Genomic DNA, 24863 nt, shown 5'->3' with positions numbered 1-24863 from the left:
ATACTGTTTAACTTCTGAACTCTAACAACTGAACTGATCTACAAGGGGTTCCTGAAGTCACTCCTGTTTCCTTAAAGGCTTGTTACAGAAAGCAATTAGGATGCAACACACCACAAGTTTTTTTCAGGTGCACCTTACACCCCAAACAGCCGACACACAAGCTGACATCATGTCAGTCCAAGGCATCATGAAGGGAGAGCTGATGCATTTAGGTTGGTACTAATTGTGAAGTCATCTGAAGTCCAGCATTAAATGCCAATATAGCAACATAAGGTTGTGCACAGAACCACTTTATAAATATTCTTTCACCCTCACTCACAGGCAGATAAATGCTGTATTTTCAGGCCCAGCAAGAAGAGGGTGCATAGGACCAAGCAGACATGTTCCTTCTAACACAAGAACTAGGGGTCAATTAACGTAATTTAGGAGCCAGGTTCAAAACAAACACAAGGGAACAGCTCTTCACACAATGAGCAGTAAATGTGCAGAACACAAAGTCCTTTGGTAAGGAGGCCACAGAAGGATTTATATCAGTTCAAGGGAAGGTTAGAGAAATACTTGGAAGAAATCCAGTTAAGAGTGACTGAATAGATAATTAACTTGCTGGCATTGAAGGCTGGGGGAGGCGCCAGACAGGCAAGACTTGAACTTGTAGCTCTTGTAGTACCAAAAGCACGAGGCTTTAGCCACAGTGCCATGGGCAACAGAATAGGGCTGGAGGCTTCCTGGACTCAACTGGTGTGAGTGACATCATGTTCACACCCTCACACTGGCACTCCTTCTAAAGATGCTTCCTGATTCAACTATAACTGACCAATGACACTAGCAACTTGTTCTTCTAGGACTCAAAACCACCAGTTTAAGAGTTTAAAAACTAGGTATAAAATGCTAATAATTGTAGCAGGGCTTCTCAACAATCCAACTTAACCTACCTCCACTTTGACTAGGTCTTTGTTGCCTTTCTGTGGAAAAACTCTTACATTCATATATTTTAAACCTAGCCTATACATAACCTAATGGGCATTATTTTAAAAAATTGAATTTAAACGTAAGATCTTGAATAACCTGAAAATTAAATTTCTCTTCAGAAATGTCAGTTACACTTGGAAGTACAGATCTTCTGATCTTAACCCGTACTCTAAGTTAAAGCTTTCTTCAAAGCCTAAAATCTATGCTCTCTGAAATAACAAGATATGGCTATTCATTCATAATTACAAAAATCCCACAGTTTCATTCCAACCCCAGTTATTTCAAGTCAGGTTACCTACCGAATATTTTCCAGTGCAGTTGTTAGCTGCTCTTGTGCAATATCATAAAGTTTCACTCTGAAGCCTCCAGCAGCAAACACCATGGCCCAGCTGCGACCAATGAGTCCACTGAAAAAAAATATATCAGCCAATTAATAAACCAGCATTTAATAGGGGGAAGGAGATCTTGAAAGCATTGCAAAAACCAAACCAGAGCTTGGACTCTGATATTTGATAAAAAGATCAGTTACATACTGATGAGACATAATCGCTCTAACAGAGAAATGCTCTTTGCTGGCTGTGTATAACAGGTTCTCTGAAAGCTGGCATGAAAATAACAGGGAAGAAAAAACCCAAAACAAAACAGAAAAAGGAGAGCAGAATTCAAATAGGAGGAACCACTACTTTAGGACAGTGGACTCAACCACCAACAGTTTTGTCAGCCACAATCTTAACCTGGACTTGGTTAATGCATTTACATTTAAGAGATTTTAAATAAATAAATTAATTAAAAGATGTGTTCAGCTCATAGACTGAAGACAGGCAGCAGTCCACTGATCCCAGAGTGCAGGACCCTGCTTCAGAGGTGATCAGAAAACCCAAGGCCCAGCTACTGAAGTCACAGGTCCTCAGCAATTCACAAAGTATCCCAAGCACATGAAAAGGGGAAAAAAAAAAGAAATCTTAACTGAGCATGGGTTTGATACTATTTTTCCACCTAGCCACTTCTAGCGCTACCTTTATTTTTAGATTAAGCACTTTATCACGCTGGATACACATAGGAACAGTCTGCCTACATCTTTTGGTGAATCATATTACTGAGCAACACATGGAGGAAATCTGTAGTAACTGACAGTTTTATTATCTCTCTTAAAGACATGCAGATTCTAACTTCATTAGATGTGTAGCAGTCAGCAGTCTTTTCAAATGGAAGCACCAAGACACAATGTCACAAGCTTAAGTAAGCTGAAATCACAAAAAATTAGGAAAAAAAAATCCATAACAGAGACAAGATCAGAACTCAAGATCCATGATTGTTACAGTGGGGGTTTGATAATTACATGCATTTCCTCTCACTTCCAAGATCACTGTATTTGCAGCATTAAGCTTTAGTGATGTCTAGGAACTGAAAAATTCAAGGCCATTAGGCCAATAAAACATTAAAAGGGGAGCAAAAGTCAGAGATAAAGTAATAGGGCAGATGAGAAAAGAAGGAAGAAAAAACAGGAACATGCTCAGCCTTTGGTTTAACTATATCTTTTTAAAAGGGATCAAAACAGGAAGTTTCAGGAAATAGCAGGAATCAGTAGAAATAACTCGGACAAAAAAGTGAAGTTTTGCATTTACTGCTGTTCAGCAGACAGCGAGGTCTCTCTCAAAACCTACCATTTAAAGGTAAAAATAAACAACTTCTCTGCAGTAAGCCCAGAGATCATCAATTCTGAGGCAAGCAACAGAACAAACTTACAGAATAGGCATGGTCAAGGTTTGTTAGCTACTGCAGCCTCCTGGCTAATGAGTATTTATAAAATAAAAGCATTTGAATAACTTCAACTTGACATAAGCATATCTGAGCTACCAGTATCTTTACAAAGTAGCATAACCTGTCATTTTGGGCTCAGTGATAAAGTATTAACAACCAGATCTGCTACACAACTTCCACAGCTGCTACCAAAACCTGCAGTAGTGCCACAGGAGCCACCAGCAGGCAAGAGCCCAACTCTCCTGACCCTTCAGGCACATCTACAGTGAACAAAATTTCCCTGAGTACCAGCAGTAGGAGCCAGTTTGGTCAGCATCACACAGCAGCACTCAAACTCCCATCCTGAGGCTTCGAGTGGTTTTGTGGATAAAGCTGGCTCCAGCCCACACTTGTAGCACCAAGGTACAGTGGTGCACAGGGGATCGTTACTATCCCGCACCTATTCTCTCTCCCCTCCTGACTCTTGTTCAAGTAAAGAACTCTAGGTTCAGCTCAATGAGAGGATGAAACAATGCCTTCCCACACAAGCCAGAAATACTGCTGACTTTTGTGGCAAGTCAATATTGCTTCAGGAGTGTTTAAGACCAACTTAAGAGTTTCCCGACACAGCTGACTAACAGGACGTTAAGCTGTGCTTGGATTTCTCCACTCCTCTTGCACTTAGACACACACAAGGCATTGCAATGAAAAGGGACAGCAGTCTTTCGGACGTAAAGGGTAACTTACTTCGGTAAAGATGTTTGTTTGCTGTTTGTCTTACAGTAGCACAGAGCTGTCAGGGGCTTAAACAAAGGCACTCTAAGTAGAGGCAAGCAGGTGCATCCCCCCACTTCCCGAGATCCAGCAGCAGCGCGCCCCCGCGGCTGGGGAGAACCCACCGCCTGCCCCGAGCCAGCACCGCGCTGTCATATCCGGCAGCCGCAGCAGTGGGGACAGCTGCGGCAGGGCCGTACCCAGCACTGAGTCCCCGAACCCTCTCCCCGCAGGCCGGACCGAGCCGGGAGACGGCGCCCAAGCCCCTTCGCACGCCACGGGCATCCGTCCTACAGGCGCCGCGCCGGAACCTCCTCCCCGGGGCTCTGCGCCCGCCCGCGGGCGACGAGAGCTTTACCTGCCGATAATGGTAACCTGCGAGGGCTCCATGCCTGCGGCCGCCGCCACCGGGAGATGCGGGATGGGCAGCGGGATGAGACACCTCTGCCCCGTGCGGGCCCGCCCCGCCCGCGGCTCCCGCCATGTCACGGCCGCCCATTGGCTCCGCGGCCGCCCCCGCCCCGGGGCCGAGCCTGACCGGGGCCGGGGCGGGCACGGGGCGGGCACGGGGCGGGGCCGGGGCCGGGGCCGGGGCCGGGGCCGGGGCCGGGGCCGGGGCCGGGGCCGGGGCCGGGGCCGGGGCCGGGGCCGGGGCCGGGGCCGGGGCCGGGGCCGGGGCCGAGGCCGAGCCTGAGCCTGAGCCTGAGCCTGAGCCTGGGCCTGGGCCGGGGCCGGGGCCGGGGCCGGGGCCGGGTCCGGGTCCGGGGCCGAGGCCGAGCCTGAGCCTGAGCCTGAGCCTGGGCCTGGGCCGGGGCCGGGGCCGGGGCCGGGGCCGGGCTGGGGCCGGGGCGGGGCGGGGCGGGGGCGGCTCCCCCGGCCGCAGCCCCCAGGTCCCGCCCCCCCCGCTCCCCCGGCACGGAGAGAAAACGTGACATTTTAAATGTTTGATTAATATAAAAATTATATTAATGTACTCTTAATATATCCAGGAAATACTTTTAAGTTTTCTTGTCTTTCTCAAAAAACCTAACAGTGGAAAAATAATACATTCGATCCCAGAATAAAGGTTTGATAGTTACTGATGAAGTTCAGTGAACCTTTGGCTATCATTTGAAAGTTTGTTCAGCTTCTTCTGAACAAACTTCTACTTTCCAAGAAAAATAAATAAGGCTAACATAATAATTTGGTACATCTGCCCGCTCACTGGCACTTTGCTAATTCCAATCACATTCAACAATGAGATGGAGAAGTGAAAACGATATGTTCCTAAAGGCTTCATGAAGACTGCTCAATGGGTAGCAGATGGAAAACCAAACTATTATCTCCTTGGCTTCCTGACCTTAACACTACCCATGTAACCTGAGATATGCCAGTAGCTGGGAAGTGTTAGTGAAGCCAAGTGGCAGTAAATAGGGCCATGGGAAAATTTAAGGCAGTGGGACAGAAGAGTGTAGCTTGCTGTGCCAGTTCTGCTGCTCAGGGCTTATGTAGGCTGGTGTAGAAAGCAGCATTTTAAGGTTTTAGCATGTACCAATTTTGTTCCTTTGAAGACTAATTCAAAATGGCATGACTTGGCTCATGTTGTAAACACGAAGACCTTTGTATAGACAGAGCATAACTGAAGCAAACCATGCATACTTTCTTTGTGAACTCAGGTTTTTACCTCAAAGAAAAAACGGTAGTTCCTAGAACATAAAAGTAATGTCACCTGGGCTTGAGGAAAAAATGGTCTTCAGAACAACTTTACCACCACTTCCATTTAGAAGTACTTATCAGTTATTTTTATACTATTTGACCTCCTGAGACGTGTATTTATTTGACCACCTGAGACTTGTCATCAGCAATAGACTAAGAGACAAAAGCCATTACAGATCTACAAGTGGATTCAGAGAATTAAAAGTTCTGAGTGTTACTGCAAGGGTTTTAGAGCTAATCACAGCTGTGATAAAAACGATTACAGGGCCTTTTAGTTCTGGGGGTGAACAAAACAAGTCTATGGCAATGAAATGTGAACTATATTATTATTCTTGTTGTTGTTATTATTATTATTATCCATATATTAGTGACAAAGCCCCATAGCTCTACATTACTTAATCAAAACTAGGGTATGACCGCAGCCATATTTCCCAGCATCTGCAGTGATCAGACACACTGGTAAGTCCAAACAAGATCAAAAGAGGAGAGAGAAGTTTGCCAGAAAGAAAGAAAATATAGATAATTAAATTCTCAGAAGAGTAAGTCAAGGGAAGAAAATATGACTTAAAAACAAAGTACAAGTTTAATTTTTGTGTAATAGCAGAAGAGTTTTAGGCCCAGTTCTTGCAGCCACCACAAGTTAGGGACAGTGATTCTCCTCCCTCTTCTGCAATTCACATGGAAAGGACAGAAGGTGCTGTAAGCCCAGAAACATCAAAAAGCATAACCAACCAACCAATAATATGGTGAAAGGACTTGGGCTCCATTAGGAATGAAAAGGAGGGCTTGTACTGGCACCAGGCTTGCACTCACCAGCGTATGTATTCTTTCTTCAAAGTCAAATAGGTGTAGAGGCAGATTTTACTTGTGCTGGGGGCTGCACAGTTGATCCCTCTATGTTTTTAGTCTTTTTCTATGGAGTGTGCTCCTCTGCTGCCCCACGGGCAGAGCTGAAATCTGCTACTGGCCACAGAGGGGTGGATTTACTGCAAGGGAGAAGCAGGATGGTATAAAAGGGTCATGTAATAAGCAAGGGGAAATAACTCTCACTCACTCTGAGCCTTGGTGATGTGTAATATGAAGGAGATGTGAATTCCCCTTGGAGAAAATAAAGGAATGGTATGCTTTTAAAATACAGAGAGTGCTACCTTAAGCTTTTAGTGTGGAATAAAAACAGAGGCATAGTTCACATTTGTTAAGTATTAGATCTGTTTAATATATCACTTGTTCACTAGAGCAACCAGCAAGTACATTTATTTGGTAATAGACTATGATCTGTTACTACTACGTTCCTAATGGTTCATGAAGTATAATGCCTTAAAAAGATAGCTTTAATTTATCACTTTATTAGTTCTAACTAATGGTTTGCATACTGTGTTACAACTAGTGGTTGTATTGAAATTATGTTAAAATTAAAACTATCATTTTAATTATTTTTAGTAGTTCGTGCTGTTAATTTGAGTGGTCTTTCAAAGTGCAGATAGCCTGATGCAAATACTATCAATATTGTCAAAATTCTGATTCCTAAAGAAGCAATCTGAAGGAATAAGAAAGTAATAGTAGTAAAGTAGATACTACTAAAGCACAATTCAGCAAAACTAGATAGAATTATATAGTTCAATAGTAAAAATACCTGTTAAGAAAATGATTTTCCTGTTGCAAATGCATTTCAAACCCAAACTACAACATATGGTACAACAAAGAAGGGCACATGGTGTGATCCTTGGGGTGTCCTGTGTAGGGCCAGGAGCTGCACTTTCATGATTCTTGTGGATCCCTTCCAATTCACGCATTCTACAGTTTCATATACATTATTTGTAACAGTTGTATCATTCATAATGAGGTTCTTTGTTTTTAAATTGTATGCTGACTACATGCTTTAGTTCCGCGAGGAGCAGTTAAATGCAGCTTCACTGTTTCTGACAGTCGAGCTGGTTGAATGGTTTCTGCATGACAGCAGGTAATCCCAAAACCTGGTCAGTTCAGAATTCAGTACTAGAAAATTACTTTTTTAAAGATTACAGTGGGAGAATTACATTTTCAAATCAGAAAAACAGCAATCAGTGTTTGATCAGATGAACAGCTCAACTGGCAGAGCAAGGGTAAGGTACACACTAACAGCGATTACAAAAGGTACATACTAACAGCAATTATAACAGGCAGACTGTGGCCAGTAACCCCTGAACCCAAATTAGTAGGTCCTGGAATAGTTTGTCTGAGTCCTTATTTGCAAAGTTACTACTGAAAAAAGACAGATTCACCATGTATTGAAAGGCAAAGAAATTCCTATTTCAGAATATAGCTTCATGGTTTCTTTAATCTGTACTAAATTTTCACTGAATTCTCAGGATCGGGTACTTGATGTCTTGAATAGGTATTTGATGTCTTGATGTGACTGAAGGAAAACCTCATCAGATTAGCAGTTTGCTTCAGCTGCACAAGTGTGTAACTTGATGCCAGTCAGAGGAGTGATCCGAGGAATTTAATGATGGTCGTGGTTTAATCCAACTTAAAATGATCAGGAATTTAAAGCATACAATGCTACTTGGACTAGAGTAGATACTAAATTTACTCTTTTGGGTTAGGTTTTTTTTTTTCACTTTCTAGGTTGCCCTCTGGATTTAGCCAATAAAGACAATTACATCATCTTACACCATTACAGGCTTTCTTACTGTAGCATCATCTTGTTAGATGAAGTCTTATGATCACAACCCATGAGTAAGGCCCTGTGTTGCCACAAAGGATCCTGAGATTTTGGGACTTTGTGTGAAATCTTCATGTATTAAGATGTATTTATACTTCATAGCATGAGAAAAAAAAAACCAAAAACAAAACAAAACAAAAACAAAACAAAACAAAAAAAAAAAAAAAAAACAACAAAAAACCAAAACCAAACAAAAACCAACCAAACAAACAAACAAAAAAAAAACAAAAAAAAAACCCCAAACTAAACCCTGTCGATTGACACAGCTTTTCAAAACATGAACAAAGTCATTGAGACTCTCATAATCTTGTGAGTATGTCAAAAGTAGCAGCTGGAATGCAAGGTCTCAGGACCTGGGCCAGGGCATGTTCCCAGTATGGTCAGAGTCCATACAGGCCAGGAGCCACTTAACTCTGAATGTGTACACCCAATTTTGGAGGGTAAGGAAGTCTGACAGTAGGAACATGGTCAGATTCCAGGGCTGCCTTGGCACCACCTCATTTACAAATCAGATGCACTGCCTCCTTGACACAGTGCCTTCTTTTCACTGCCCTAGAAATTTGGGTTGAGAACAGTGCTGGGCACCAGTATGCCCAGGTCCCCAGCATGGACAAGCTGGATAGCAGAGCTAGGTCTATTACCACACATTCTACCTATTACTCAGGTACATATTAATGCAGTTGGGGACAATGAGAAACATCTAAAAATCACAGGTTCAATGTATATGAGGAGTCACAAGCAGAAAAAGAGGGGCTATAAATGTACATATTTTTCTTATGCTTAAGTTTATGATTTGTGGGAAGTAATGCAGCTGAAAACTTTTCCCACCCTAAGTCTGTCATTCTGCAAACTACTTGTACTCCAGAAAATTCAGGTATAAAGAGTCTCATGTCCAAAGGTCGCAAGTCTCAAGTTTCTGTGTGAAAGTGGTTCATGCATGGAATGTGAACAGGTTAATGCAGGAAGTGATAATGTCTTAATAATTCTTTATGTTATCTTTATTTCTCTTGTTGGGAGCCAGAGTAGAAAGACCTTTCACTTGTCCCCTGCACTTATCTCTTCAGAAAGGACTTTGGGGCTGAAAGGTGAGCAGCAGAAGACTCTGACGTTGCATAATGCACACAATCTCTGACCATAAAAAGGGTGTTCTGACTGTACTGTATATTGTCTTTTCAGCTTTCTTATGCTATTGGCATAAGGCAGTAGGGGTTACAATTGGTTTCATAAAATGTTTTCTCTCTCAAAAATACTGTAGGCGTGTTCAGAGATCCCTTCTTTATTCTGCTTTCCATTTAGGCATTGGAAACTTTCTCCAGAGTATAATGATTTGCCGTGGGCAAATCAACTGACACTTGTCAGGGATTCAAAATACCAAGAGAAAGTAGTAAAGATGGCAGGGAGAATCATCTTTTTATAAGACATTAGGGATTTTTATTTTTCAAATTTCGTTTCAGAGGCTATGGCATACAGGAAGTTTCAACAACTTGTTTATTTATTTTTTTTTAATCGATCCTTTTCGTTTTAAGAACACATTTCTCAGCTCATTGGAAGAAAATTTGACGTTTTGGATTGCGACTGGATTGGAAACGTGTTCAGGCGTTTGACGGACTTTTCCTGCCGTTTATTTGGCAGGAGGGGCCGCTCTCCGTTTCCCCGAGCGCCAAGGCCCAGCCCCCAGCCCGCCCCTCACGGCAGCACCGCCCGCCCGCCCGGGGCAGCGGCTCCGGCAGCGCCAGGCCCCGCCCGCGGCTCGCCCCGCCCGGCCGCGGTGCATGCGGGGAGCGCCGCCGTGTCCCGGGCAACGCCGCCCGGCCCTGAGCGCCGAGCGGGCCGCGGGCGAGCGGAGGGCGAGTCCCGCCCGTGCCCTGAGCTGCCCCCGCTCCGGGGCTCATCATCGCCGGGTGCTCGCTGGAGGAACCCGCGCTGGGAGCGGCTCGGCCGCGGGGCACCGCGCACGGCGGGGAAGCGACGGGAACATCATCCTGCCGCTGCCGAGGAACCGTGCGCTGCGACCTGGCTGAGGCTTGCTTGCTGAAGGGCATCTACTTCATGTTATCGATGAAGCAAACGTTGCCTTCTTGAGGTTTTTATGAGAACAGGTAGCCAGGCAAAGTGAGATACCTCAGTGTGTGCCCTCCAAGAGTGAAAAGCCAGCAGGTGAAGGCACCGTGTTAGACAGGAAAATATTGGTGGAGAAAGACTTTGGAACCCGGGCTTCCTTAATGCTAGCTTTTAAAACCCGTTTTAATTGAAATGGCTTCATAACTGTAGCTATGTTGATCTTAGAATGCGGAAGGGAAGCTTCAAAGCAAGATTAAATACCTTTCATTAGACTAACTACTATGGTTTGGCCTATAAAGACTAACTTTATGAGTTGTCTCAAACATGAGTTAGCTGACAGTGGAAAGATACTATTCTAGAAGTAGTTTTTATTATTATTATAATTTAGTTTTAATGATAAATACCTTTAAAACAATTTTCATAACTGATACAAGTATAAACAAAATATAAATCCATGAAAGGGTGCCATTTCATATTGTTTATAGGTGAGTCCTAGTTTTTATGACTAATCAAACTACTGCTGTTTATATTTTGCATTTTAAAATATTTATATAAAACCACCAAGATAACATTTGGCATGTTACATGTTTCACAGAAAAATGATGCAAAATGTGCATCCAGCTCCTGAGAATAATGAAGATGATCTCTATTCTGGCTACAATGATTATAATCCCATGTTTGACACAGAGGTAAAATATTTGCTGTTTCCCACCTTTCCTATACATAGGATTTTAACTTAGAATTATAAGACAAGAATTTATGAGTACAATAATGTACAAGTTTACAACTTCTTTGAAGTGAAATTTACTTTATTTAGCAAGAAACATCAGGTTCTCAGGATCTTCTTGAATAGTTAATTCTTTGGTAGCTTTCTATTGCAACTAAGCACTTGTGAAGATCTCAACAAATCTAAGATGCTGTAATGGTTAGCATTTTTGAAGTATAAAATCATAATTATTTGTAGGCACATTCAGCCTGGTGTTTCCCAGGCTGTGTGCAGCAGCAAGTTTTCTGACAAAAGAGGCTCCTGAGTGGTCAGTAGGTCATTGGTTTCCTACTGTGCTGCTGCTGGAGGGGCTTGCAGTAAAAAATGGAATCCTGCAGGTCTCTCTGCAACTGGGTAGAGCATCTGGGATGTCTTAAAGTAGCCCTGCAGACCACTTTTGGGTAACTGCTGGTTTGGTGGATATTGGGACACTCCAGTGATGTGATTTGGTCCAAACCCACTAGCAAGACTTGGCATCTTGTGTGAAATCCCAGTACCCAGTTAATGGGAGTTGCTGCAGAACCTGAGAGACATGAGATGTTTTAATATCTTGCCTTGCAGTTGTTAATGTCCAAATTCAGAAAGAGTCTAAGTATTTGATAAGAGCATTTGGATGCGAAAAGAAATTCATGTTATATTTCATGACTTTAGCTCTCTTTCCTCTGTGTTTTTAGAAAATAACAAATTTTTACATTTCCTAATCTAAATACCAAGAAAGATAGACAAATAATATAACTGTAATTTATTGTCAGTAAGCCCTGTTTTCAGTTATCTTCAAGTATTTTGTGAAGAACTTTTGATTTTTTACCAATCTGCTTTCAGTAGTCTGAAGGTTGTGGAATTATGAGTTGGGTGTTGTGGTTTTAAAAGGGTTAATGTTTTTATCTTTTCTAGGATTTAGAAAATGATGTAGCTTTTCAACAGGCAGCAAGAACAAGTCATGGAAGAAGACCCCCTGTAAGTACCTTTTAAAACACTGAGCATTAATGTAGATCTTAGTATGTAGAAACACTAATAATTGACACATACAGGTTTTAATTGGTGGGGTTTTTTTGTTTGGTTCTTTTTTTTTTCCCACCCAGGTGACAGCCAAAATTCCTGCTACATCAAGTCCAAGACCTCTAGCTACTGGATTTGGGGCAGGTTTTTGTTCTGTTATATCCTTAATGAAAATGTCGTTTACAAAATATAAATGTACCATTTAATTCCATGCACAAAGTGAGCCCTTCTAAATTAAGAATTTCATTCCAGTGAACTGCATCTGTTCATTGGTTATAATTCACAATTTTGCACTTGGTCAAGGTTACTGGTTGTTTTTATTTTCTCCTGAACCATGCTGCAAATCTTCTGTGCTATATAAGACATTAGAGTGCAGGGTATTAATTGGGTTCACTTGCAGGGGAAATTGAATAGGTTGTTATTTGAGCTCGGGAAAGTTTTCTGGAAGTTAAGGTGAAATCAAGTCTTGAAGAATACAGGCTCTGAAACATCTCTAGTTGAATCAGAAAAAGTTGGTTGTGTTCTTTGGTATACTTAGATGTATTGATAAAATAAATCTGCATGAAAACATAATTTAACAGATTAATACAGTGGCAGATTATATCAGCTCTACAGAGAATTTTACTGAATTATTTTGTGTAAATTACTTGTTCAATTTCAAGCAAGCGATTTCAATTATTTAATAATGGAAAGTATGCTGCCTCAGATAATTTTCTGTGTACTTCTTTTTAAAAGAGCTGACAGCAGTATCCAAATACATAGAAAACCTTTGTTGTGAATTTGTGCTAACTGAAGTATTCAACATCATTAAGTCTGCCAGGAACTGGCAGTATATTGCATGTGAGTAACATAAATGGGAACTTTGCTATAAACTTATGTGAGAGTTTGCTCAACTTTTAAAATTTAGTGTTTAGAAGACAGTATGTAGGCTTCTTGTGCTTTGTGAATGACAATTTCAAACAACTTACTTATTTTTGTAGTCAAAGGCAACTTTAACTTCATCTATGGGGAGACCTATGACAGGAACTATACAGGTAAAAGTTCCAATATTTGCATTTTATATTCATTTGGAACAATGAATTTTTTTGATAAGTGTTAGATACAAGTATTTAGAAGTTCATTGAATTAATACAAATTATTACACTTTTAATTTGTCCTTTTTTGAACATAGTACTGTCAGAAAGCATGAGGGTAGTGATGTGTGTTTTATTTGAGCACAGATTTGGAAGCAATAACTGTGTAGTAGTTTCTGATGCTGACTGACATGCAATGAACAATTTGTCATTAAAATAATATGTTTATATGGAATATATAAAAATTATGTCTGTATTGTCTACAACATAACTTTTAGTGAGAATATTTTAATATATCTTCTTTATTTGAGGATGGGATTTCTCGACCAATGACAGCAGTGCAAGCTGCAGGTTACACTAAAGCAGCTGTGAGAGGTATGGTTTGTAGAAATCACCAGCTGCCACAGAGAGATGTTATTTTACAGTTTTCAGTACTCTGTTAATTTTTCAGGTTCTTCATTTGATCCTCTTGGCCAAGCAAGAGGTCCTGCTTCGCCTCTGGAAAAGAAAACTTCTGATAGGTTTGTTCAGTTCTGCATTACATTCTTTCAAAGCATTAACAGCCACAAAAAACCAGCCATGCATAGAGTTTAAAAACATCCAGGCAGTTACAAAAACCTTGAGGGGCCAAACTCTGAACCTGGTGGAATAATGCCACAAACATTTGTGCATGTGTTTGGCTGACTTTCAGGAGCATCTGATTTCAGTAATTTCTAGTTCTGACTCGCTTAGAAATTTGGGTGTAGCTGTTGCCATACAAATGAGCTGAAACTTGCAGGCTGGTGCCAACTTGGGGAGTTCGCTCAGAAAATCCTTGAGTTTTCCAATACCAAAGTTCTGTTCCCCAAATAGCTAAACAGGAATAGGGAATCCTACTGAAATGTTTGGTTATTTAGCAGTGGAAAGAGTCTAGAAGAACCACAAGTTTTTGTTATAATCTGCATTTGCAGATAACAAGCAGTGCTTTAGAATTATGTATGCAAATAAAGGTTCAATTAATTGCTTTTAATATGATATTTCATTTCATTAGTGTTTGATATAAAAGCTCATCTGTTGTTTTCTAGTTACTTCTGAACAAATTTGATTTGTGAAATTTGCCTATCTGTACTGTTCTTGTAAGAGGATTTATGTTTTCTTAGGTCTCTGTTCTCAAATTAAGGTGTGAATGTGATATCTTTGGACTATCTTCTCTAGGCGTAGTTTCACACAATACTTTCTTTGATGAGAAAACCAGTTAGTTGTGACATGTGATATGTCATTGTGTTGTTTTATTGAGAATATAATGTGTAAAAGCTTAGTGTTTGCAGTTGCATTACTTTAGTGTTAATCCTTTTATTGTTATTTTTATTTTAGTTTAGAAGAGAAGATGAAACAGTTGGAAAAAAAAGTGAATGAACTGGTTGAAGAAAGCTGTGTTGCCAATAGCTGTGGAGACTTGAAATTGGTAGTTTTTCTGACTTTCACTTCATTTCTGCTGTAATTTGTATAGATAGATGTTTTGAAATGGCTTGCAGTCAAATGTTTAAAATTATTAAAATAATTTTAGTTCTAAATTTATTATGCTCTTCTAGTCTAGTGATACCTTGCTTTGCTGAAAAAAAAGTAGGAGCTGTATTTCTGGCATATATATTTGTTAAGATTTGAGTGTTACAAAAATTCCCTTCTGCCTGTGTCCATTGACCTCTTCAGATGGGTCTGATGGATTACTTGTACTGGCACAGTTCTGGCCAAGGCTATCTAGCATTTGATGGTTCCTATGTATGATCAAAGGTTACCATGGATAAGGAACTATTTCCAATGGAGAGTTTGAATGTATTTGTTCTGTTATAGAGGATGTTAGAGCATTGTTGTACCGCTGAGTAGTGGCTAATTAACCAATCTATTTTGTTAGTTTTTCCGGAGCCTCTTACATATATGCTCAAGAATGTATGCTCTTGATGTCAAAGGGATTGTTTCTTATGTAAATTGTATCAGACAACTCCAAGGATATTGGATGTCCCATAGGATGTTTGTTTCTGCCAAGTCCAGCAGAATATCCATTTTCCTGCAAAAGTCATCAAAGTTGTGAACTCATTATCTGAAAAATAGCCAAGTTGGACCTCCTATCATAAGGACTAGGAATCAAGCTATATCTTGAAGTGCTTCTTCCACCACTGCCTCCAAATAGCCACCTTGAGTAGTAACTGTTACTTTCTTAATCATTGTATCCTTGTGGAGGCACACGGGACTGCTAATGGCACTTGCTACACCCAAAGGTGTTACTTGTACAAAGGATATTGACACCAGTCTGCAGAGAATCATAATTGGGTACATAATTACACAGCTAAGCAGACTTAGATAACTGTATGTGTGCTTAGTGCTAATTAAAACCTCTCAGCGAGCTATAGTGCTTTTTTCAGGCAGTTGGTGCAGTCTGTAAGCCAAAGAAAATAAAATAGACATGAGTGTATTCTCTTCATACTTTTTTTGAATGTATTTTCATCACAATGAGTCTGTAAGATTCAAGGCACTGTTAAATTCTAGTATTTTGTTTAAGGCTCTGGAGAAAGCAAAAGAGGCTGGAAGACAGGAAAGAGAATTGTTGAGACAACGTGAACAAATCGCTCCTCCAGAAAGTATCAACTTAGACCTCACTTACACAGTAAGTGCTTAGAAATCTTCAGTGACTGGAATGTTGCTAAAAAACCACCTGAGGAGAAATGTCAGTGTTTCCTGAAGTGTGTGTGTCTGTGTTGTAATGCTCCTGGCAGTGTACAGAGGGGATCCATTCATGTCATCGAGTCCGTTTCCATGCAATCTCAAATGCCAGAGAAACCACATAGTCTACGTTAAGTGGAACAGAATTTCCATGAATATGTATTTCATTTATTTATTCACATGTAAAACCTGCATATCAAAATACAGCAGATGCAGACCCTGTATTTCAGAAATAAATAGCCTAGAGAGTGTAATATGCCAAGAGGAGAAAACAAAACAAGAAAGATAAGATGCTGCCTTTAAATTGAACTATTAAGTGACCGAGAATGTGTTACATTAAATAGGATATAGTAATATTTCTGAATCTAAAGGTAGGTATCCAGATTTACACTATGGTTTTCAAATAGTAAACTTTTTTTTTTTAAAAGCGTACAATATGCATAAAAATGCTTGAGAGATATTTAAATTCCTACTCCAAGTAGTGCTGTAGAGACAATTATTAACAATTAATATATTGAATTAGGCAGACCTGGTAATTTATTTTACCATGAAGGTCAGAGTAAAGCTGTGGAAAAAATGCAGAGCTATTTTATCTGACACCAACAGAACTTCTGTTGTGAAACAGCAGTTTGGAAAAATTCTCCCCTTCTAAACTGTGTGACCACAGGCAATAAGACCATTTTCCACATGTTGGGAGTCATAAATTACACAGTTTCTGAGAATTATCTTGTATAAATATCTTTTAATAACCTTGCATTATAGCACTGTGTTTACTTAGGTCTAAGGCCCATGTAGCATAACTTTGAATGCTAGTAATTTATGTACAAAAATAAAAGAATTGTCTAGAATAAGTAGCTTTTAAACTTGTTTCCTCTATATCGATTTGCAAGAACAAAGGAACATTAAAGATGGGAAGCTTACAAGTGGTAAAGACAATAGTTCCAAGGTAAAATTAACTTGAAATCTGTAATTCCAATTTTTATAGGTTCTCCTCAATCTGGCCAGTCAGTATGTTGCTAATGAAATGTATGCTGAAGCACTGACTACTTACCAAGTTATAGTGAAGAATAAGATGTTCAGCAATGGAGGTAGGTTGTATCCCAAAGTGAATTAAAACTGGTAGTCAGGCATTCAAAGTGAGGACTGCATCTGCATGGTGCTGAAACTCAGAGAACTCACCTCTCATGTCTGCCACTCAGAGCGGATGACAGATATTCGTAATCTTTGACTTTGAGAGCCAAACCACATTAAATTATACTGACTCATGAAGTCTTTTCTTTCCACAGACTTAGCTAAACATAAAAACAAATACATAATTTTTCTCATGTCACACATGCTATGTGGTCTTCTCTTTTACAATTTTTTTTCTCTTTTGACTTGGCCTTTCCCTCCTGAAAGGCCAAGTCAAAAGAGACTTGGCCTTTTAGTATTTTGCATATCTCTGAGACTCCTACAGTGGGTTTCTTTTTTTTTTTTTTTTCAGAGATGCTTATTTGCAGTTTCTTCCTGGAGAGCACTATAAATAATCTCCACTTCATCCCTCTATTCAAAATCAGACTACATCTTACATGATAGTTCTATTCTAGGTTTCATCACTACTTCATCTTCTCTCTCATCTTCTCTTGAGTTAAATTCACAGAAGACAGTTCTGTGCAGTGCAGCTTTAAAGGGACATTGCTATCCTATAATGAAGACAAATTTATTAAGGTGATGTTCTACTCTGTCACTTTGAAACACTTTTAAAATGTTGTAACTCATTGACTCCTTTTGATAGGTATACTGAAGGTAAATATGGGAAATATTTATTTAAAACAACGGAACTATTCCAAAGCTATCAAATTCTACCGTATGGCTCTAGACCAGATTACTAGTTCCCACAAACAGATGAGGTGAGTTTCTTCTAGGAGGCATGCTTATGAAATACAAGTTTTCAATACAGTATGATTTAGTAGTTAAAAATATAACCTAAACATGATTTCTTACTTAGGATAAAAATAATGGAAAATATTGGAGTTGCATTTATTAAAACTGGCCAATACGTTGATGCCATTTCTTCATTTGAAGAAATAATGAGCATATCCCCAAACCTGAAGGCAGGCTTCAACCTGATCCTATGTTACTTTGCTATTGGAAATGGTGAGCAAATGAAGAAAGCCTTCAAAAACCTCATCGAAGTTCCCTTGGAAGTGGATTATGAAGACAAATACATTTCATTAAATGTAAGTTTGAAAACTTAAACTGTGTCTTTATATAGTAAATCTGGAGAAAGAAGGAGAGATACTGATTGCTTGGACTGTACTGAATATGGAAATTGATTAGTATCTGAAAGAACTTTTTTACCAGCATGCATTTAGTGTGGCAGTACTGCTCAGATGTGTAAAATAATGAGAGAACATTTAAATCTCTATTTCCTCAAAAGAGATGATGTACATAAAACCCACACCACAAGATTGTCTTCGTAATGATTTTGTTGAAATTCACTTGGGCTTACTTACATAGCTCACTTACTGCTTTACTAATAAAGCCTCTTATCTGGCCTTATTCTCAAGTGGTGCAAGATAGCTCAGGAGCCCAGCCCTCAGGGGGACAGGGTGCCCGGAACCAAGCTAGCTCGAGACCGATGGCCGCGGGCCAGCTGCCTTAGCAAGCTCAGTAGTGATCAGCTCTATAGTGGTATTAGCTCTCTTAGGATTTCAGCTCTTGCTTGCTAGGTAGATTGCCCTTGGCTGAAGCTGCAGCAGACAGCGAGAGAGAGAGAAGGAGAGGCGCTGGCTGGTTCCACAGAGATGGCTTTATTGGGGAAGTCTGCGAAGGGTGCCAGCGACAGCTCTTCTTCTGTCAAATGGGATAAAGGGTGCCCCTTTTATAGGGTTTGGGGGGATCCAGATTTGACCAATAGTAAGGGTTTAGGTATAGTGACCTATAGGGTTACAGAGACAGACAGGAGCTCCTGTTGCTGTCTCAGCATTCCTATTGTTCAATTCTCCATGGAGCTTTACCTAAGTCTGTGGGGTTTACTACACTTTACCATCTTCATTTATATAAAATTTTAATAAAATATTTATAAGGTAAATAAAGGGAGCTAAATAATAAGTGGATTAATGCAAGTTTCCTCAAGTGAGTGTTAATAAAACTTGTAATATTGTAATGTTATTTTACAGAAGAAAACTATAGTGACATTTACAGATGTTTATTTTAGTTTATTAGACTTTGCTGGAAACTGGACTTCCTTTGACTTTCCATGATGCTGAAGAAAGGAAAAAATAGTTAATAGGTTTAGGGTCACTCTTAGAAAAATCCACTGTAGAAAGATCAAAGCTTTTATCTTCTAGCAGTCTTTTTTTCAGTGATGCAAATCTTTCCGTCCTAAATATCAAATACATAACTAATCTTCAAACTGTTTGCAGCCTAAGAGTAGCTGTTGTTTCTTATTGTCATAGCATAAGGAAATAAAATTTAACATACAAAGAATACAGATATATTTATTGATATATATGTATAGATTTTAATACATTTTATATAATTTCCTTTATTAGAAATTATATAAGAGTAAGGATCATTAAGCCTTTGAATTAATTGAGGACTATGTAAGATCATTCATTGGAAGAAAGCCTTGAGACGGCAAAAGTTATTTCTAAGGGTAGGCAAGCTATGGTTTTAACAGACATTACAAGTTCTCTATTTTTTTTATTAAGAGGTCAGAGAAAAGATCACAATTTCCTTCTGGTCTTTGTTTTGCATAAATCTATGATCTGTCCCTAATAAACAAGGAAGGTGTGGCTACCTAACATACCCTGCATAACTTCTTTTAGAGCTAACAGAGATGTGTGATAGAAGCCAAAAGATGATCATACAAGTTATTGTAACAAGGAGGTAGTACAAGTCCTTATCTGCTGAATACCACAGCAGTTCAGGAAATGCTTATTTTTAAGCATGAGAATATTGTCAGTGTGATCTGCAGCCTTTCTGGTCTGATATACATGACAGGAACTACATCTGTTAAGAACCTTAATGTGAACTGTGACAGCACACATGAGCAGAAAAACAGTATTGAAGCAGTTGTAATGCCAAATTTCAGAGTACATGGTTAGAAAACTACTTTGAACTGAAGCTAGCTTTTGCAAATGTGGAAAGTAAGTGACATTATAGACTATTTATTTTACATCAATTTGTGTTTGCAGTCATATTGTGTATAACATAAATAAAATGTTTGTATACTGATATAATTTACAGTTGTTTTGTCCCCCTCCAGGATGATCTGCATACAAATCTACTGATTGAAGCCATTAAAAATGACAGTTTAAGTCAAATAGAACGTGAGAGGTAATGGTGGACTCTGTTCTTTCTTGACTGTGGTGCCTTGAATTTAGCTCCTGGAAGGATTATCAGTCTTGTCACCTGTCCACAGCTCTTGTTACAAAAGTGTCCTCCCAATTCTTAGGAAAGAACATGCTCAGAAGAGCCAGTTGGATCACTCAGTTCAGTGTACTGCCGTAAAGTAGAGTATCTATCCCACATGTTACAGGGTACAGCACTTAAAACTTGCAGCTTTTGAGATTTTTAAAAAATACATCTAGTGTGCAGTGAAAGGCAAACAGAAAAAACTAAGAGCTTAATCACGATACAGGGGAGCAGTGCTAACAGAGAACTGGTAGCATTGACTTCTGAGATTTGTACTGAGTGCAGGAAGAAGCCAAAACACATTTTGGTTTGTTTTTTTTTTTTTTTTTCCTATACATGTTTTTGAAATTATGATATAGAATTGTATGCACATTTGGGTTGGAAGGGACTTCAGAGATGATTTGGTTCCAGCCCCCCTGCCATGGGCAGGGACACTTCCCACTAGATGAGGTTGCTCAGAGCCCCATCCAACCTGGCCTTGAACACTTCCAAGAATGGGACATCCACAGCTTCTCTGGGCAGCCTGTTCCAGTGCCTCACCACCCTGACAGTGAAGAACTTATTTCATATTTTGTGTTGTGTTTTTGTGGTTTTTTTTCCTTTAGGAAGTCCTTGGCAGAGGAATACATCATGACAGCTGCTAAACTCATTGCACCAGCAATCGAGACATCTTTTGCAGTAGGCTATGACTGGTAAGAGTCAAGTGGGGCTTCTTTTTGTCTAAACTGTGTCAACTCTTGTGCTGGTTATGAACCAATTCAGAGATGGAAGCAGCCTGAGAAAAACAATTCTCTGTGCATCTCAAACAGCAACCAGGCTATTTTCAGTTTGCCTCCTAACACAACAAAGCATTAGAGTGTGTTCGGTCTTTAAAAGTAATTTATCATCAAATGCCATCTCTTAATTACACATTTGGTGGTGTTCTGAACTCACACAAAAAGTTCCAATTCAAAATTGACAAGCTTTTAAAAGTCTCAGCAGACAAATGCTATATGGAAGGCAGTGATTCCTAGTCTTAAAGGTTGGGGATGGCATAATGAAGACTTGGAGTGCTTAAGAATTTTGATCACTCCATAGAGTCGTTATATAAACTACTGGAATCTAAATTTTAAGAAAGATTTGTTTGAATTTCATTTATGAACTTAATGTTTTTAAATATAAACTTAATCTACCATTTCTTAAAACACTTACGTAAATGTACACAGTGATAGGCTGCTGACACAGTTCCTCATTTGGACTTTATTTTTCAATGTACAGCTTAGCTTTTGCTTTCTGTGATATTTTCTACAGCAGAATACTCTTTTCTTTAAAACAAATTCAATTAGACACACTTCCTATAATGACAGTATAAAAATTGCTAGCATAAGTTTTTCAAAATTTATTTTTAGTTTTTTATTATAAGGGCTTCCTTTAATATTTTTTGTATTTTAATAGCATTGGAGAATAATAGTATGCATGCAAATTAATGTTGTGTATTGCAGGCACAATATTACTAACATATATGTTAGTGTTTGGGCAGTGAATAATGTTTGATGGGAAAAGAGGACTGTCCTTGACCTGAGGTTTATGGCCTGTTAGGATTATTCTGAAATTTTGCAGGTCCTATAATTATAATTCACTAGGAAAGCTGTTAACACTAACAGGAAACAATCTTCTCACACAGACATGTATTGTCTGCTAGAGACCACAAGGTGGTGTTTGATGTTTTAATAATAATATTTATAATCTTAAGATTTCTCTACTTCTGCCATTCTGAATTATCAGGATTTAAATAATACGTCTTGTGAAAAAATAGGTTGTTGTTTTCTAATTTTTTAGCATGAGCAAGTCAGATTTGTTTGCTCTGTATCTTGTTTTTTGTTCAGAAAAACTGGAAAAGGTTGTCAGATACTCAGTTTTCTAAGTGCTATCCACAGAATACTTGTAATGGAGTAACACATTCTCAAATGTGTTCTGGATAATTGAACAGCTTTTGCTGAAATCTGTGGGATTGTTTTTTGGGTATCAGGACAGATTTACTCTTTGTTATTTTAAGCTGAGGTATTCAAGCCCAATGAAGAAGTTTAACTGGCAGCTTAAGCTTAGTTTTTCTGATTATTATCTTTATTATGGGTCCTCTGAGTATTAAATGTACTTTCAATCAAATTCATTTTATTTAGAGAAATAAAGTAGGGACAAATACTCTTCAGAGTTCATAACTTCTTACTTAAAATGTGACATATTATTGCGACTATTCTGTCATATTTCATAAAGAACAGTTGGATGGTTAGACCTCATTGCATTTTAAATGCTTTTTTGATGTTGCAAAGACATCTGTTTTGCAAGAAGAAATTACCAATTTTTATTACAACTTTTTCTCTAACATAAAAGGCATTTGTCTAAAGACTGTCCATGTGCCAAACCAATTATAACACCAAGCAGTTTGTTGTATTAAACTTCTGCTGGCAAAATAGCCAATTACTAAAAGGAAAGAAGGTGGCTTTCCACCAGTTAAAAAAATAGTGGAAGGTGTTAAGGAAGCATCCCAGAAGTTGTTCATTTACTGTGCCTATTTTCCAAATGTTTGAGAGAACAGGGTATACATACAATAAATAAAGGTCTTACTTAAATGATCAGGCAGCTGAAAGCAGATCACACCAAACCATGGAAGGTGGTGGCTGTGAGTGAACATCCAAACTGTCTGCTGCCTTCTGTTCTGCACTCTTTTTGCAGAAAACCCTAAGCCACAAGTTACTGGGGAATGGCCAGAGAGAGACTTATTATTATGACTTGATTAGTGTTATGATGTAGCTCAGGGACACAGTCTGTAGTCTCTGGCTTTGTTCACTAGTATTTTTTATAGGTTAGGTAATATATGCATCAGGAGATGAAATTTGAAAAAAACACATTATAACTACATTATGGAATGTAGCCAAAGAAAATGGCTTGAAAAATAATTTTTGTCAGTTTTTGACATCAAGTATTGCTCAGTGATAGAAAATAAAGTGATATTTAGGCAGCTGACTCAAAAGAAACAAGAGTTAGCAGAGATACTGTAATTAGGGTAGGTTATAGGACTGAAATATTCTTACAGGTATTTTTAATCAGAGTGCTCTTTGCCACTGTGAAGAAAGATTACCTAAGAAAATTCAGTTTGGAAAGCAAATTAGCTGAAAAAAATGTAACTTGGAGGTATTTGCATAGATGCATTTTATTTATCTTCATGGCTTGCTTTCTGTTGCAGGTGTGTTGATGCAGTGAAAGCTTCCCACTATGTGGAATTAGCCAATGACCTGGAAATAAATAAAGCCACTACTTACTTGAGGCAACAGAATTTTAACCAGGTATAGTAACTTCTCACATTAGTACTTTTCAATACTGTATTTGCCCTTTAGTACTTTTCAATACTGTATATACCTTTGTTAGCCACAGCATATTTTTTGGCAAGAGAAAGTGTGATTTATGCAAATAATTATTATTTTGATGCTGATCAGTAAAATAACTTTATAAAAACACTGGCAAGAGACAAATTTTATCTAAATGAAATTTCTGCCATGGAAGTTAGAGTGAATAAAGTGCATTTCAAAATCAAAACACCCAAGTGTAGTTTTCTTCACTGGGTGTCCCAGCTGTCATTGCAGTTAATGGAACTCAGGTCAGTACAGTCAATAGAGACTAGAAGGTCTTTGCTAATCAGCCTGGGGGTGTTTTCATTAATATGAGCTAATCTCTCTCAATTAGGTTGGCTATAGTACCAGAATACATGCAGCTGCACCTGCTTTGTACAGTTACTGTTTATGCTCTGGTATTCTTGCAGCTCCCCATGTGCTACAGCATTCTCTAATATACTATAAATTGTCCTTATACTTTAATTGGCTCTTCTGTCATTCCATTACATACAAGGCTTGGTTTGGAATTTGAGTAGTTAGAAAAAAAGCTTCATCTGAAGAAAAACAAACTTGGATATGTGGCAGGATTTGACATGTTTTCTTTTAAAATGCACTGGCTGGTACATTCAGTGATGGGAATGCTTCATAAATAAGAAGGAATAGAGCAATCCCCAGCTGTGCATGAGTGGCAAGAATTACAGTAGATCATATACAGCAAAATTAGAGCTGAAGCTGTAGATACCTGTTATCTTCTAAGGTCATTCATATTCCCACATCTTGGAGGGATGCACACAGGGCCACATGCTTAACTTCAGCCTGCTTTTACTTCTCATATTTAAGCTTTTCTGGTTTCCTGAGCAGCTCTTGCTCTCCCTGTCTGCCTTGTCCTCTTCTCCTTCCCTGTTGATACAGCAAGAGAGTTATCCTGTATTATCCTGCATGTCTGACTATTGTGGTTTAACCCCAGCTGGCAACTAAACCTCACTCACTCACTCACTCACTCACTCACTCACTCACTCACTCACTCACTCACTCACTCACTCACTCACTCACTCACGCCCTGCCCTGCCCTGCCCTGCCCTGCCCTGCCCTGCCCTGCCCTGCCCTGCTGGGATGGGGGATAGAATCAGAAGAGTCAAGGGGAGAAAACTCATGGGCTAAGATAAAGACAGTGTGATAGGTAAAGCAAAAGCTGTGCACACAAGCAAAACCAAGGAATTCATTCAGCACTTCCCATGGGCAGGCAGTTGTATTCAGCCATCCCAGGAGAGCAGTGCTCCACCATGCATAATGGTGACCTAGGGAGACAAGCAGCATTGCTCCAAACATCCCCTCTTCCTCCTTCTTCCCCCACCTTTATATGACACCTCCACCTGGGAGGTCTGGGACCTCCCTTTGATCATCTGGGGCCAACTGTCATGGCTGTGTCCTGTCCCAATTCCTTGTGCACCCCCAGTCCACTCACTGGTGGCGTGAGGTGAGGGGCAGAAAAGGCCTTGGCTTTGTGTGAACCCTGCTTAGCTATACCTGTGTTATCAACAGTTTCCAGCATAAACCCAAAACAGAGCCCCATACAAGTTTTTATGAAAAGAATTAACTATCCCACCCAAAACCAG

At 39.5% G+C, this 24863-nt stretch overlaps 2 protein-coding genes across 9 annotated transcripts in view; one reads left to right on the top strand and one right to left on the bottom strand.

Annotated features, from left to right (window-relative positions):
* The window catches only part of CRYL1 (crystallin lambda 1), a 51389-nt gene extending 47403 nt beyond the window's left edge, over positions 1-3986 (bottom strand). Inside the window, exons 1-2 of one of the 2 annotated variants that reach the window (XM_036404114.2) lie at positions 3842-3986; positions 1269-1376 (exon numbers count right to left, since the gene is read on the bottom strand). In XM_036404114.2, the coding sequence (XP_036260007.1) occupies positions 1269-1376; positions 3842-3873 (140 nt within the window). In that variant the 5' untranslated portion in view covers positions 3874-3986. The remainder of the gene's footprint in view (positions 1-1268; positions 1377-3841) is intronic. The other variant, XM_036404112.2, reaches the window with a different exon arrangement.
* The window catches only part of IFT88 (intraflagellar transport 88), a 101918-nt gene that overhangs the window by 44664 nt on the left and 32391 nt on the right, over positions 1-24863 (top strand). For 2 of the 7 annotated variants that reach the window (XM_036404105.2, XM_036404110.2), the window contains exons 2-16: positions 3717-3853; positions 10539-10632; positions 11604-11666; positions 11792-11848; positions 12689-12742; positions 13093-13156; positions 13233-13302; positions 14135-14225; positions 15318-15422; positions 16464-16566; positions 17253-17367; positions 17466-17697; positions 19731-19801; positions 20485-20571; positions 23103-23202. In XM_036404105.2, coding sequence (XP_036259998.1) covers positions 10543-10632; positions 11604-11666; positions 11792-11848; positions 12689-12742; positions 13093-13156; positions 13233-13302; positions 14135-14225; positions 15318-15422; positions 16464-16566; positions 17253-17367; positions 17466-17697; positions 19731-19801; positions 20485-20571; positions 23103-23202 — 1302 coding nt within the window. In that variant the 5' untranslated portion in view covers positions 3717-3853; positions 10539-10542. Of the gene's footprint in view, positions 1-3716; positions 3854-9686; positions 10040-10538; positions 10633-11603; positions 11667-11791; positions 11853-12688; positions 12743-13092; positions 13157-13232; positions 13303-14134; positions 14226-15317; positions 15423-16463; positions 16567-17252; positions 17368-17465; positions 17698-19730; positions 19802-20484; positions 20572-23102; positions 23203-24863 lie in introns of those variants that run through there. The other 5 variants (XM_036404106.2, XM_036404108.2, XM_036404107.2 and 2 more) reach the window with 5 other exon arrangements.

This window comes from Molothrus ater, chromosome 2 (genome assembly GCF_012460135.2).
Source record: "Molothrus ater isolate BHLD 08-10-18 breed brown headed cowbird chromosome 2, BPBGC_Mater_1.1, whole genome shotgun sequence".
NCBI lineage: Eukaryota > Metazoa > Chordata > Aves > Passeriformes > Icteridae > Molothrus > Molothrus ater.
Note: the sequence above shows the minus strand (reverse complement) of the source record. Positions and strands in the feature narration are given on the sequence as shown.